Source organism: Anolis sagrei, chromosome X (assembly GCF_037176765.1).
Source record: "Anolis sagrei isolate rAnoSag1 chromosome X, rAnoSag1.mat, whole genome shotgun sequence".
NCBI lineage: Eukaryota > Metazoa > Chordata > Lepidosauria > Squamata > Dactyloidae > Anolis > Anolis sagrei.
This window is the reverse complement of record NC_090034.1, coordinates 103,348,918-103,362,918: the sequence shown is the minus strand read 5'-3', so window position 1 is coordinate 103,362,918 and position 14,001 is coordinate 103,348,918. Positions and strand designations below refer to the sequence as shown.

General features: G+C 44.9%; 1 protein-coding gene across 1 annotated transcript in view; it reads right to left on the bottom strand.

The window, feature by feature from the left end:
- Window positions 1–14,001, bottom strand: part of LOC132781617 (neuronal PAS domain-containing protein 3) — a 100,243-nt gene that overhangs the window by 75,806 nt on the left and 10,436 nt on the right. The window contains exons 2-3 of the mRNA XM_067461047.1: window positions 2,788–2,961; window positions 759–997 (exon numbers count right to left, since the gene is read on the bottom strand). Of these exons, the coding sequence (XP_067317148.1) occupies window positions 759–997; window positions 2,788–2,879 (331 nt within the window). The 5' untranslated portion in view covers window positions 2,880–2,961. The remainder of the gene's footprint in view (window positions 1–758; window positions 998–2,787; window positions 2,962–14,001) is intronic.

Below are 14,001 nucleotides of genomic sequence, written 5' to 3'. Positions count from 1 at the left end.
TTGGTGAGGCCCAAGGCAGATAAAACTAAAGATTTTGTAAAAATAGGTAGGTGTGTCTATACTGTAGAATGGATGGAGTTTGGCACCACTTGAAGTGTCATGTCTCTTTGCTACAGAGCCTAGGGAGTTGTAGTTTGGCGAGGCCAAAGGCAGATAAAGCTCAAAACTTTGTAAAAATAAGTAGGTGTGTCTATACTGTAGAATGGATGCAGTTTGACACCATATGAAGTGTCATGTCTCTTTGCTACAGGGTCCTGGGAGTTGTAGTTTGGCAAGGCCCCAGGCAGAAAAGGGTAAAGACCTTGTAAAAATAGGTAGGTGCATCTACACTGTAGAATGGATGCAGTTTGGCACCACTTTAACCACCATGGCTGAATGCTATGCAATCCTGGGAGTTGTAGTTTGGCAAGACCCCAGGCAGAAAAGGGTAAAGACCTTGTAAAAATAGGTAGGTGCATCTACACTGTAGAATGGATGCGGTTTGGCATCACTTTAACCACCATGGCTGAATGTTATGCAATCCTGGGAGTTGTAGTTTTACAAGTTCTTCATGTATCTTCAATGCTGAGCTAAAGTTCCCACAGTGATTCAAACTGTCACATTGTGTAGAAGATGCACCCTTTGCCCACTTCTCCCACTCTTTGTCTTGTTTTCAAATATGACACTAGTTGCCTTGAGTCCCATTGTTGGAAGGTAAGGCATATTGTAAACAAACAAACAGGTAAACAATGGCGCCAAGGAGAACTCTAGATTCTTACCTTTGCCAGGTGGGGGAAGCCCTTCCGCCCGCAGGTTCCAAGGAGGGTCTCCATGGCTGGCAAAATCCCGCATCTTGAGGTAACTGATGGTGAGGCGGACGATGGAGGCCTTGTCCAGCTGGCTGGTGATGGCTCCGGGCAGCGGCAGCATCTTGGCCAACTCGTAGAACTCAAAGTTCTCCTTGCCCCGGCGGGAGCGGGCTGCGTTGCGGGACTTCTCCTTCCGCAGAGCCTGGAGGCTGGAGGAGAAGCAGAGAAGGTGCTTGAGGAGCAGAACTGAACCCCAAGGGTGTCCTCCTCGAGACCTTCTTCTCTGGAGGCCTTGAAGCAGAGGCTGGATGGCCATCGGTTGAGGGTGCTTTGATTGTGCTTTTCTTGCCTGGTAGAAGGGGTTGGACTAGATGGCCCTTGGGGTCTCCTCCAACTCTAGAATTCTATGGAGATGGTATCTGAGCACCTCCAAGTCTACTTTGAAGGGGGATGTAATGGGCGGAGGAGATAATGTTGGACTTGCAAAACCATTCAGGTCATAAAGATAGAATCATAAACTTGGATGAGTCCCCAAGGATTATCCAGTCCAACCTTCTGTGTATATGTGTGTATATATCTATATCGTATACCTAGGCATCCATCCATCCGCTCATCCACCTACCTACCTACCTATATACTTGTATGTATCATAGAATCCTAGAGCTGGAAGAGACCTCAAGGGCTATCCAGTCCAACCTTCCGTGTATCTCTCTTTATATATATCATATTCCTATGCATCCATCCATTTATTTATTCATCCATCCGTCCATCCATCCATCCATCCATCCACCTAACTATTTGTCAATCCATCTACCTATTAATCCATCCATCCATCCATCCATCCATCTTTCCATCCATCTATCTATTCATCTACCCATCTACCTAAATATCCATCCATCCATCCATCCATCCATCCATCTATCCATCCACCCACTCACCCATCCACCCACCCATCCATCCATCCATCCATCCACCCATCCACCCACCTATCCTTCTTTCCATCCATCTACCTTTCTATCCATCTATCTACCCACCCACCCACCCACCTATCCTTCTTTCCATCCATCTACCTATGTATCCATCTATCTCTCCATTTCTCAATCTCTCTCTCTATCAATTCATCCATCTACCCATCCATCTTTCCATCCATCTATTCATCTATCTACCTAAATATCCATCTGTCTATGTATCTATCTATCTATCTATCTATCTATCCATCCCCCACCCACCCATCCTTCTTTCCATCCATCTACCTATCTATCCACCTATCTATCTATTCATCTATCTATCTATCTATCTATCTATCTATCTATCTATCCATCCATCCATCCATCCATCCATCCATCTATCTATCTATCTATCTATCTATCTATCTATCTATCCATCCATCCATCTACCTATCTATCCGCCTATCTATCCATCCATCCATCTATCTATCTATCCATCCATCCATCTACCTATCTATCCGCCTATCTATCCATCCATCCATCCATCCATCCATCCATCCATCCACCCACCCACCCACCCACCCACCCACCCACCCTTCTTTCCATCCATCTACCTATCTATCCACCTATCTATCTATTCATCTATCTATCTGTCTGTCTGTCTGTCTGTCCGTCCGTCCGTCCACCCACCCACCTACCTCTCCTTCTTTCCATCCATCTACCTATGTATCCATCTATCTCTCTCTCTATTTCTCTCTCTCTATCCGTCCATCCATCCATCCATCCACCCATCCTTCTTTCCATCCATCTACCTATGTATCCATCTATCTCTCTATTTCTCTCTCTCTATCTGTCTATTCATCCATCAATCCATCTTTCTGCCTATATCTATCCATGTATTCACCCATATCAGGCTGTTAGGAATTATAGGAACTGAAGTCCAAAACACCTGGATGACCCAAGTTGGCCCAGGCCTGTTCTATACCCTATTCTCTCTATATATGTGTGTGTGTGTGTGAGTGTATTTTAAAAAAGATTCAGCCCCGACTTACCAGGGCACCGGCTGGTTCTTGACAAGGAGGCCCTGCAGAAAGTCCCATTCGACGCTGACGCATTTCACTTCGCTGCCGTAAAGAGCCGCCATCGTGATTCGGGAACCTTCCAATTTGGGAGCTCAGCGTCAGAGCATCTTGGAGACGTGGGTTTCCTCGAGGGAAAGCCACAACCTTGGGAAACAGAAAAGGAAGAGTTGTGGTCAGGAGTCATTCCCATTTGCATTTTGTATTGAATGATTATTGTTTAACAACGACAACAACGACAACAACAACACTCTGCTTTTTTCCTCCCTCAGGATTGGGAATGCATCTTGCAGAGTGCATACACACTACAACTCCCCAGATCCAATAGTATTGAACCTTGCCAGTTCAAGAGGTACCAAAGTGGATTAAGTCCACAGTGTAGACGCACCCCTTGGATTTAGCCAGGAATTCCCTCTTCTGTCCCACTATTAAAGACGCAGGAGACCTGTTTTTGATTTCTCCAGGAGCCTAGTTGTGCATTTCGCCTGGCAGCATGCTCTCATTTCATTAATTCGACAGTGTAAATCAGGAATGGGCAAACTTTGGCCCTCCATGTGTTTTGGACTCCAACTCCCACCATTCCTAACAGCTGGAATTGTAGGAGTTGAAGTCCAAAACACTCGGAGGGCTGGAATAGATGCAACCCATGAAAGGCATAGGAACCCTCACCAGGTATTATTATTATGTTTATGTTTATGTTTATTTACACCCTGCTTTCTCCAGGTATTATTATTATTATCACTATGTTTATTTACAGCCTGGGAGTTGTAGTTCTGCAAGGTCTTCCCTGCCATAAAGCGCACCGAACTACAGCTCCCACCAGGATTCAATCGCAATGAGCCGTGGCAATTCAAACAGTATGAAACTGGATCAAATCCACAGTGCAGATGCACCCTTGGCTGTGAGATGTTTGGGTCCCTCTTCCCTATGGAAACCCTATAGAAAGAGGCTCTTATTGCGTCCTCCAAGTCCTTCTCAAACCTCTTGGCACACTTTGCATTCGCCTCCTCTTTTGGCTCCCCATTTTCCCCGGTCAATTCGGCCTCTTGCTGAGCGACAATCAAGAGCAGCCAAGCGGAAAAGGAGGGCTGCGTGCCGAGCAAGAAATCCCAAGATCCGACTGCGGGAGTGAGAGACGGGCCCAAGGCAAGCGAACCTTGAAGAGTTACAAATCCCAAATTCATAGGGTTTATGGCTGCGTCTGTGCCTGGCTTCCACTCCAAAGTACTCAGGGATGATTAATATCGATCCTCACCATCACTGATACAGAATTATAGAGTAGGAAGGGACCTCTAAAGGACATCCAGTCCATGCAGGAAGACACAAATAAAGCCCTCCCGACAGATGGACATCTGGACTGTGCTTAGAAATTCTAGATGAAATTCTACCACATTCCCAGGTATTCCATATTTCACTAAATTGGGAAGGGATCCCCAAAGACTACCCAGCCCAACCCCAAAGACTACCCATCCCAACCCCCTTCTGCCAGGCAGGAAGACACAATCAAAGCCTTCCCAACAGATGGCCATCCAGATTGTGCTTATAAACCAACACATTTCCAGGTATGTCCCGACAGATGGACATCCGGACTGTGCTTAGGGAATGAAATTCCACCACATTCCCAGGTATTTCATTAGTTTTGGAATGGATTCCCAAAGGCTATCCAATCCCATCCCCCCTCTGGCAGGCAGGGAGACACAATCAAAGCCTTTCCAACAGATGTCCATCCAGATTGGGCTTACAAACCTTTAGAAAAAGACATTCCATCACACTCCAAGTATCTCATTACTTTTAGAAGGGATTCCCAAAGGTTATCCAATCCAACCCCATTCTGTCAGGGAGGAAAACACAATCAAAGTCCTCCCGACAGAAGAACATTCGGACTGTGCTTATAAACCTTTAGAGAAAGACGTTTCAGGATTCCCGGGTATTTCACTTTTTTTATTGCTGCATCAAATAGCACAAGAAGCATTGATCTGGGACAATACTGAGCACACAGGAGCCAATTTGCCACCCACAGAAAGCCTCCAAGCTGGATATAAATGCATTTGCACATTTACACTTACACTCACTATCCACACACACACACACACATATGGATATGTATATATATGCATGCACACACTGTACACACACTGCCTCAGGGGAGCGTGCTTGCTCCATCAATGTTTAACATCTACACAAATGACCAGCACTGCCAGAAGGGAGAGAGAGTTTCATCTATGCTGACAATCGTGCCATCATCGCCCAAGCAGGGAGATTTGAAATGGTTGAAAAAAAGTTCTCCAAAGCTTTAGGTGCTCTTACTGTCTATTACAGGGGGGGAAAGGTCACACAATTGATGTTTAACATTTACCCAAATGACCAGCCACTGCCAGAAGGGACAAAGTTTCATCTCTGCTGACGATCATGCCATCACCACCCAAGCAGGGAGCTTTGAAATAGTTGAAGTTCTCTGAAGCTTTAGGTGCTCTTACTGCCTATTACAGGGAAGTCCAGGTTGCACTATCAATGTTTAACATTACACTGCAAGATGGAACAGAGAGTTTCATCTATGCTGACGATCATATAAAGGTGTAGAGCAGCAACAACAATAACAACAGCCACCTTTCCATCTACTGTATTCAAAGAAGATGCATAGCAACAACTATAACAACAACCTTTCCATCTAGTGTATTCAAAGAAGGTGCAAAGTAACAACAACAACAACAACCTTTCCATCTACTGTATTCAAAGAAGATGCACAACAACAACAACCTTTCCATCTACTGTATTCAAAGAAGGTGCACAGCAACAACAACAACCCTCCCATCTACTGTATTCAAAGAAGGTGCACAGCAACAATAATAACAACCTTTCCATCTACTTTATTCAAAGAAGGCACACAACAACAACCCAACAGAAACAACTTTTCCATCTACTGTATTCAAAGAAGGTGCACAACAACAACAACCCAACAACAACAACTTTTCCATCTACTGTATTCAAAGAAGGTGCACAACAACAAAAACAACAACAACCCAACAACAACAACTTTTCCATCTACTGTATTCAAAGAAGGGGCACAACAACAACAATAACAACAACAATTGTTACTACTACTACTACAACACTCCCATCTGCTGTATTCAAAGAAGGTGCACAGTAACGACAACAACAACAACCACCTTTCCAATAATAACAACCCTTCCATCTGTATTCAAATTCAGCAGGAACAGACCTAATTACTTCTCTATCGTCCCACTTTTCCAATGGGTTTTAAAATGTCCCGGTTTCTCTCTCTTCCTCCAACTTTCCCCCTTAGTTCTCAGCTTACTTTAAATTGCTGCAACAAACTGAATTCAAGGGTCTAAAGCAGCTTGCATTCAATTAACACAGGACAAGAGGAGAGGAGGAAGAGGGATTTGCCTTATTCTTCCCAACGAGCCTGGGCAAAAGTAACCTGCTGCAGCCTCTCCAAGCGCCTTCCTTGTTGGGAAAGAGAAGGCACGGAAAAGCACGCTGACAATGCCTCCAAAGCAGCAGAAAAGAAGCTGAGCTCCAAGCGAGGGGATCTTTCTAAAAAGCCTCTAATTGCAAGAAAATATTAACATAAACGAGGACACAAATTTAGCTCAATTACGGCCGACTCTCTTGCCGGAGTTATAATTAAAATCCACGGAGTTCTTTGTACAACTGCAGGGAGGGAGAGAAGGATCCGTCCGAAAATAAAATGGAAAATTGAAACTCTGATCACATATGTTTCTAAAGCGGAGACAATTGGTTTTTTTGGAGGTGCGGCACAAAAGAAGGTTTGCGTTCAAATCTTTGCAGTCAAGAACTACACAAGTGTTTCGGCTCCAACTTTGGAAAAGTTTGGTTTCCTAACGAAAAATATGAGCTGGGATTCACTGAGCCACAGCAGTTAAACAGGTATCAAAGTGGATTAATTCCACAGTATAGATCAGGCATGGACAAACTTTGGCCCTCCAGGTGTTTTGGACTACAACTCCCACAATTCCTAACAGCCTCGGGCCCCTTCCTTTTCCCCCTCGGCCGCTTAAGCGGCCGAGGGGGAAAAGGAAAGGGCCCGAGGCTGTTAGGAATTGTGGGAGTTGTAGTCCAAAACACCTGGAGGGCCAAAGTTTGCCCATGCCTGGTATAGATACACCCCTTGGATGTCTTGTCTTGGATGTCTCCAGAAATTCCTTCTACTATAGCCCAGCCCTACCTTTGATGGGGCGACCTACAGAAAGTCCCTCTTGCACAGAACTATTAAAACTACAAGAGCCTAATCCATAGTTTAATTGACAACCCAATTTCAGTCTTCCAGAGATGGTGGGCATGACCAAAAGACCCTTTTCTACTCAACTATTAAAGGTACAGGAGTCTCATCCTGCAGTTCAATTGGCAACCTCGTTCCAATTCTCCAAAGATAGTGGGCACGACTGAAAGACCCTCTTCTGCACAACTATTAAAGGTACAGGAGCCTCATCCTGCAGTTCAATTGGTAACCTTGTTCAAATTCTCTGGAGATAGTGGGCACAACTGAAAGACCCTTTTCTACACAACTATTGAAGGTACAGGAGCCTCATCCTGCAATTCAATTGGCAACCTCGTTCCACTTCTCCAGAGATATTGGGCACAACTGAAAGACCCTCTTCTACACAACTATTGAAGGTATAAGAGTTTCGTCCTGCAATTCAATTGGCAATCTCGTTCCAATTCTCTGGAGATAATGGGCACAACTCAAAGACCCTCTTGTACACAACTATTGAAGGTACAGGAGTCTCATCCTGCAATTCAATTGGCAACCTCGTTCCAATTCTCCAGAGGCACAACTGAAAGACCTTCTTCTACACAACTATTTAAGGTACAGGAGACTCGTCCTGCAATTCAATTGGCAATCTCGTTCCAATTCTCCAGAGATATTGGGCACAACTCAAAGACCCTCTTCTACACAACTATTGAAGGTACAGGAGACTCGTCCTGCAATTCAATTGGCAATCTCGTTCCAATTCTCTGGAGACGTTGGGCACAACTCAAAGACCCTCTTCTACACAACTATTAAAGGGACAGGAGTCTCGTCCTGCAATTCAAGTGGCAATCTCATACCAGTTCTCCAGAGATAGTGGGCACAACTGAAAGACCCTCTTGTACACAACTATTGAAGGTACAGGAGCCTCATCCTGCAGTTCAATCAACAACCTCATTCCAGTCTTCCGGAGATGTTGGGCATGACTAATAGTTGTGTCTACTACACAACAATTAAAGGTACAAGAGCCTCGTCCTGCAATTCAATTGGCAATGTCATCCCAGGTCTTCAGAGATGGTGGGTACAACTGAAAGGCTCTCTTGTACACAACAGCTAAAGGTACAGGAGCGTTGTCTTGTAATTCAATTGGCAAACTCATTCCAATCCTCTGGAGATAGTAGACACTACAAAAAGGCCATCTTCTACATGACTATTAAAGATACAGGAGCCTCGTCCTGCAGTTCAATTGGCAACCTTGTTCTAGTCCTCTGGAGATGATGGCTATGACAAAAAGACCCTCTTCTATGCAACTATTAAAGGTACAAGAGCCTCGTCCTGCAAGTCAATTGGCAACAACATCCCAGTCCTTTGGAGACAGGAATATACCAATGCCAAAGGCAGCCTAGTTTGGCACAGCAGGCCGTTCCAGAGTTTGGCACAACAGGCAGTTCCAAGCATCCATCTTACAAATGACTCCTAGTTACAACCAGTGAGACAACAGGAAGTGTCTCTCGGAAGGGAAATTCACTTTGGGAAGAGTTATTACCATGGGGAAAAGGTGTCTCCACTGAAGCTTTATCCCCAATCTTTGTTTCCACATCAAGCCACATTTTGCAAAATTGCAAAGACACAAAGTGAGGTGGAATCCTCTGAAGAGGGACACAGACAGCAAAGGGAACCCCACAAGGGCATTCACCCTTCCCTATGCTATCCAAAGCATGTGTGTGCATCTATATAAATAAACATGTAACGTTCGTTTGTGATACCATCAGAACTCAAAATCCACTGGGGGAATTGACACCAAATTTGGACACAAGACACCTAACAGTCCATTTTATGTCCTCCACTCAAAAAAATTGATTTTGTCATTTGGGAATTGCGTTGCTGGGATTTAGTTTACCTACAATCAAAGAGCATTCTGAACTCCACCAATGATGGAATTGGGCCAAACTTAGCACACAGGCCTCCCACGACCAACAGAAAAAACTGGAAGGATTTGGTGGACATTGATCTTGAGTTTGGGAATTGTAGTTCACCCACATCCAGAGAGCACTGTGGACTCAAACAATGATGGATCTGGACCAAACTTGACACAAAAATTCCATATGCCTAAATATGAACACAGATGGAGTTTGGAGGAAATAGACCTTGACATTTGGGAGTTGTAGTTGCTGGGATTTATAGTTCACCTACAATCAAAGAGCATTCTGAACTCCACCAATGATGGAATTGAACCAAGCATGGCATACAGCACTTCCATGATCAACAGAACACACTGGAAGGGTTTGGTGGGCATTGACCTTGAGTTTGGGAGTTGTAGTTCACCTACATCCAGAGAGCACTGTGGACTCAAACAATGATGGGTCTGGACCAAACTTGCCTAAATATGAACACAGATGGAGTTTGGAGGAAATAGACCTTGACATTTGGGATTTGTAGTTACTGGGATTTATAGTTCACTACAATTAAAGAGCATTCTGAAACCCACCAACGACAGAAATGGGGCATACTTCCCACATGGAACACCCTTGACCAACAGAAAATACTTAAGGCCATCCAGTCCAACTCTCTACACCAGGGCAAGAAAATGTAATCAGAGCCCTCCTGACAGAGAGCCATCCAGTCATATATATAGATAGATATGATTCTCTCTCTCACACACAGATATAGTATCACAGATTTGAAAGAGACCCTTAAAGAAGGACAATGATATCTTGCATATTCCAGAGTAGGCAAACGAGACACTCTCCACATCAACACTGACAAAGAAACAGCAAGAAATGCTGTTTACTCACAAGCAGAAAGGAATTACATATATTAGAAACCAACACTTTCTCATTACTTTATTTTCCAGATCACCAGAATGGGCCACAGCAACACGTGGCAGGGGACAGCTAGTATATGTATAAATATATAGTTGGAGTTGGACTTTAAAAATGTTCCTGTTCCGACGTATAAACAAATTCAACTTACGAACAAACCTACAGAACCGATCTTGTTTGTAACTTGGAGACTGGCTGTAAACAGAACCATCCAATGTGATTCCACAAAGCAAAGGAGACAATGTAAATATTGTCTGCGGTGGAGGGTAACTTTATATATATATGTATCTATGATGAAGAGGCAATAATAAATCACCCCGGCTTCTTCAAACACAAGGCGCAAGCATCCCTCTGTTTCAGCGTGGCACGTCCGGCTCCGCTGCCTCTTTCCCCGCATCCAACGGGCGAGCGCCCACGCATACCGATCCGGAGGCACGCACAACTGCACTCGCACCCTCTCGCCCATACCAATACGGAGCCCACACCTCTCGCGCATATAAAATGGAGATCATCAATAGACGGGACGCCTCACGCATACCAATGGATCCCCTTTTCTGACAAGAGCGGCCGGGCGAGCGAGCAAGTGAGAGAACACCTTGGAAGGGTGTCCGAAGGGTGGGGCAAAGCAAGGACACGTCTGAGCCACAAAGGGAGCCAAAACAAGGGGAGAAACAGAACACCAAAAGGGCACAAAAGTGTCACCGAAAGCCTAGCTGCCGCCAGCTTGGAAAGGCGCATTCTTCTCTAGTTGGAAGGCAAGACAGCTGCAAAAAGAGAGAGGGAGGAAACACACAATTCAGAACTCTGAAATAGCAGTAGAAGTGGGAAAGTCATGCCACTCTTCCAAAAGAACAGGGCGAAGAAGGCCGGAGAAGATGGGCACCACCGCAGTTCAGTTGGCAAGCCTTGGCACCAGGGTGTTTCATTGCACCAAAGACTCGGAGAGAATTGCAAATTGCAAAAGAGAGCTGGAGAAAAGCCTTCCAAGGCTTCCAAAACAGCCATATCACATCCCCAGGAGCCAAAAGTCCTGGTTCTATGGCCTCAGTTTCCAAGTGCATCTACACCAGTGGTTCCCTACCTGTGGGCCGTGGACCACCAGTGGTCCGCAAGAACTAAAATATGATCAATGTATTCTCGAAGGATACAGAATGGGGGACAATGCCTGGCTCATCTGAACATGAGGAAGAACTTCCTGACTGTGAGAGCCGTTCAGCAGTGGAACTCTCTGCCCCGGAGTGTGGTGGAGGCTCCTTCTTTGGAAGCTTTTAAACAGAGGCTGGATGGCCATCTGTCAGGGGTGATTTGAATGCAATATTCCTGCTTCTTGGCAGAATGGGGTTGGACTGGATGATAGCCCAGGAGGTCTCTTCCAACTCTTTGATTCTAGGATTCTAAGAGCAGTATGTTCTTGACAGATTAGAGAGATGATTGGCCAAAACTAACAAAATGAAGTTCAACAGGGACAAATGCAAGATACTCCACTTAGGCAGAAAAAACAAAATGCAAAGTTACAGAATGGGGGACAAGGCCTGGCTCAAGAGCAGTACGTGTGAAAAAGATCTTGGAGTCCTCGTGGACAACAAGTTAAACATGAGCCAACAATGTGATGTGGCGGCAAAAAAAGCCAATGGGATTTTGGCCTGCATCAATAGGAGCATAGTGTCTAGATCTAGGGAAGTCATGCTCCCCATGCTCTATTCCGCTTTGGTTAGACCACACCTGGAATATTGTGTCCAATTCTGGGCACCACAATTGAAGAGAGATATTGACAAGCTGGAATGTGTCCAGAGGAGGGCGACTAAAATGATCAAGGGTCTGGAGAACAAGCCCTATGAGGAGTGGCTTAAGGAGCTGGGCATGTTTAGCCTGAAGAAGGGAAGGCTGAGACGAGATATGATAGCCATGTATAAATATGTGAGAGGAAGCCACAGGGAGGAGGGAGCAAGCTTGTTTTCTGCTTCCTTGGGGACTAGGACGCGGAACAATGGCTTCAAACTACAGGAGAGGAGATTCCATCTGAACATGAGGAAGAACTTCCTGACTGTGAGAGCCGTTCAGCAGTGGAACTCTCTGCCCCGGCGTGTGGTGGAGGCTCCTTCTTTGGAAGCTTTTAAGCAGAGGCTGGATGGCCATCTGTCAGGGGTAATTTGAATGCAATATTCCTGCTTCTTGGCAGAATGGGGTTGGACTGGATGACCCATGAGGTCTCTTCCAACTCTTTGATTCTATGATTCCATGAAGGCTTTCATGGCTGGAATCACTGGATTGTTGTAGATTTTTATTGTGCTATATGGCCATGTTCTAGAGGCATTCTCTCCTAACGTTTCGCCCACATCTATGGCAAGCATCCTCAAGAGGTTGCTTGCCATAGATGCAGATGAAACATCAGGAGAGAATGCATGTAGAACATGGCCATATAGCACGATAAAAATCTACAACAACCCAAAAATATGGTCCACAGCCTCACCGTTAGAGCGACCAGTCTCGCGAAACCCTCTTATTGTGCCGAGGCTGATTAAATATGGTTTTCTGTGGGTGAACAGATAGTGACTACTGGATGGCATATGTTCTGTATCAGAAACTAGAGCTGATATGGTCTATCCAATGCAATTTTCCAAATCAGCACCCCAAATAACCAAACCAAAAACTGATTCGTAACTCTCTTGGTACATGAACCTTCAAGGCATGTGGGCTCTGTGTGGAAAGTTTGGCCCAATTCTATCATTGGCGGGATTCAGAATACTCTTTGATTGTAAAAAAGGTAAAGCTTTTCCCTTGACATTAAGTCCAATCGTGTCCAACTCTGGGGGTTGATGCTCATCTCCATTTCTAAGCCGAAGAGCCAGCGTTGTCCATAGACACCTCCAAGGTCATGTGGCTGGCATGACTGCATGGAGTGCTGTTACCTTCCTGCCGGAACGGTACCTATTGATCTACTCACATATGCATGTTTTCAAACTGCTAGGTTGGCAGAAGCTGGGGCTGACAGCGGAAGCTCACGCCGCTGCCCGAATTCGAACCTGCAACGTTTCAGTTAACAAGCTTAGCAGCTCAGTGGTTTAACCCACTGCACCACCAGGGCCTTTTTGATTGTAGGTGAACTATAAATCCCAGTAACTACAACTCCCAAATGTCAAGGTCTATTTCCCCCAAACTTCATCTGTATTCATATTTGGACATATGGAATATTCGTGCCGAGTTTGGTCCAGATCTATCATTGTTTGAGTCCACAGTGCTCTCTAGATGTAGGTGAAATACAACTCCCAAACTCAAAGTCAATGCCCACCAAACCCTTTCAGTATTTTCTGTTGGTCAGGGGAGTTCTGTGTGCCAAGTTTGGTTCAATCCCATTGTTGGTGGAGCTCAGAATGCTCTTTGATTGTAGGTTAACTATAAATCCCAGCAACTACAACTCCCAAATGTCAAGGTCTATTTTCCCCAAACTCCACCAGTGTTCACATTTGGGCATATTGAGTATCTGTGCCAAGTTGGGTCCAGATCTATCATTGTTTGAGTCCACAGTGCTCTCTGGATGTAGGTGAACTACAACTCCAGAACTCAAAGTCAGTGCCCACCAAACCCTTCCAGTATTTTCTGTTGGTCATAGGAGTTCTGTGTGCCAAGTTTGGTCCAATTCCATCATTGGTGGAGTTCAGAATGCTCTTTGATTGTAGATGAACTATAAATCCCAGCAACTACATCTCCCAAATGACAAAATCAACCCCACCAGTATTCAAATGTGGGCGTATCAGGTACTGGTGCCCAATTTGGTCCAGTGAATGAAAATGCATCCTGCATATCAGATATTTACATTACGATTCCTAACAGGAGCATAATTACAATTACGAAAATAATGTTATGTTTGGGGGTCACCACAACATGAGGAACTGGATTAAGGGGATTAGGAAGGTTGAGAAACATTGGTTTAAAGTAACTTGTGATGTTTTGGACTTATGTTGATTGGGGATTTTGGGAGCCGTAGTCCAAAAACAAGACTGGGATAATTTTACCTTCGCAGCCTATTGAAAGAGAACTTTCCACACCTGTTTTTGCAAATCAATATTGCAAAAGAAGAGTGGAAAAATACATCGATCGTAAGATCATAAGACAGAGCTATCCAGCTGCAGC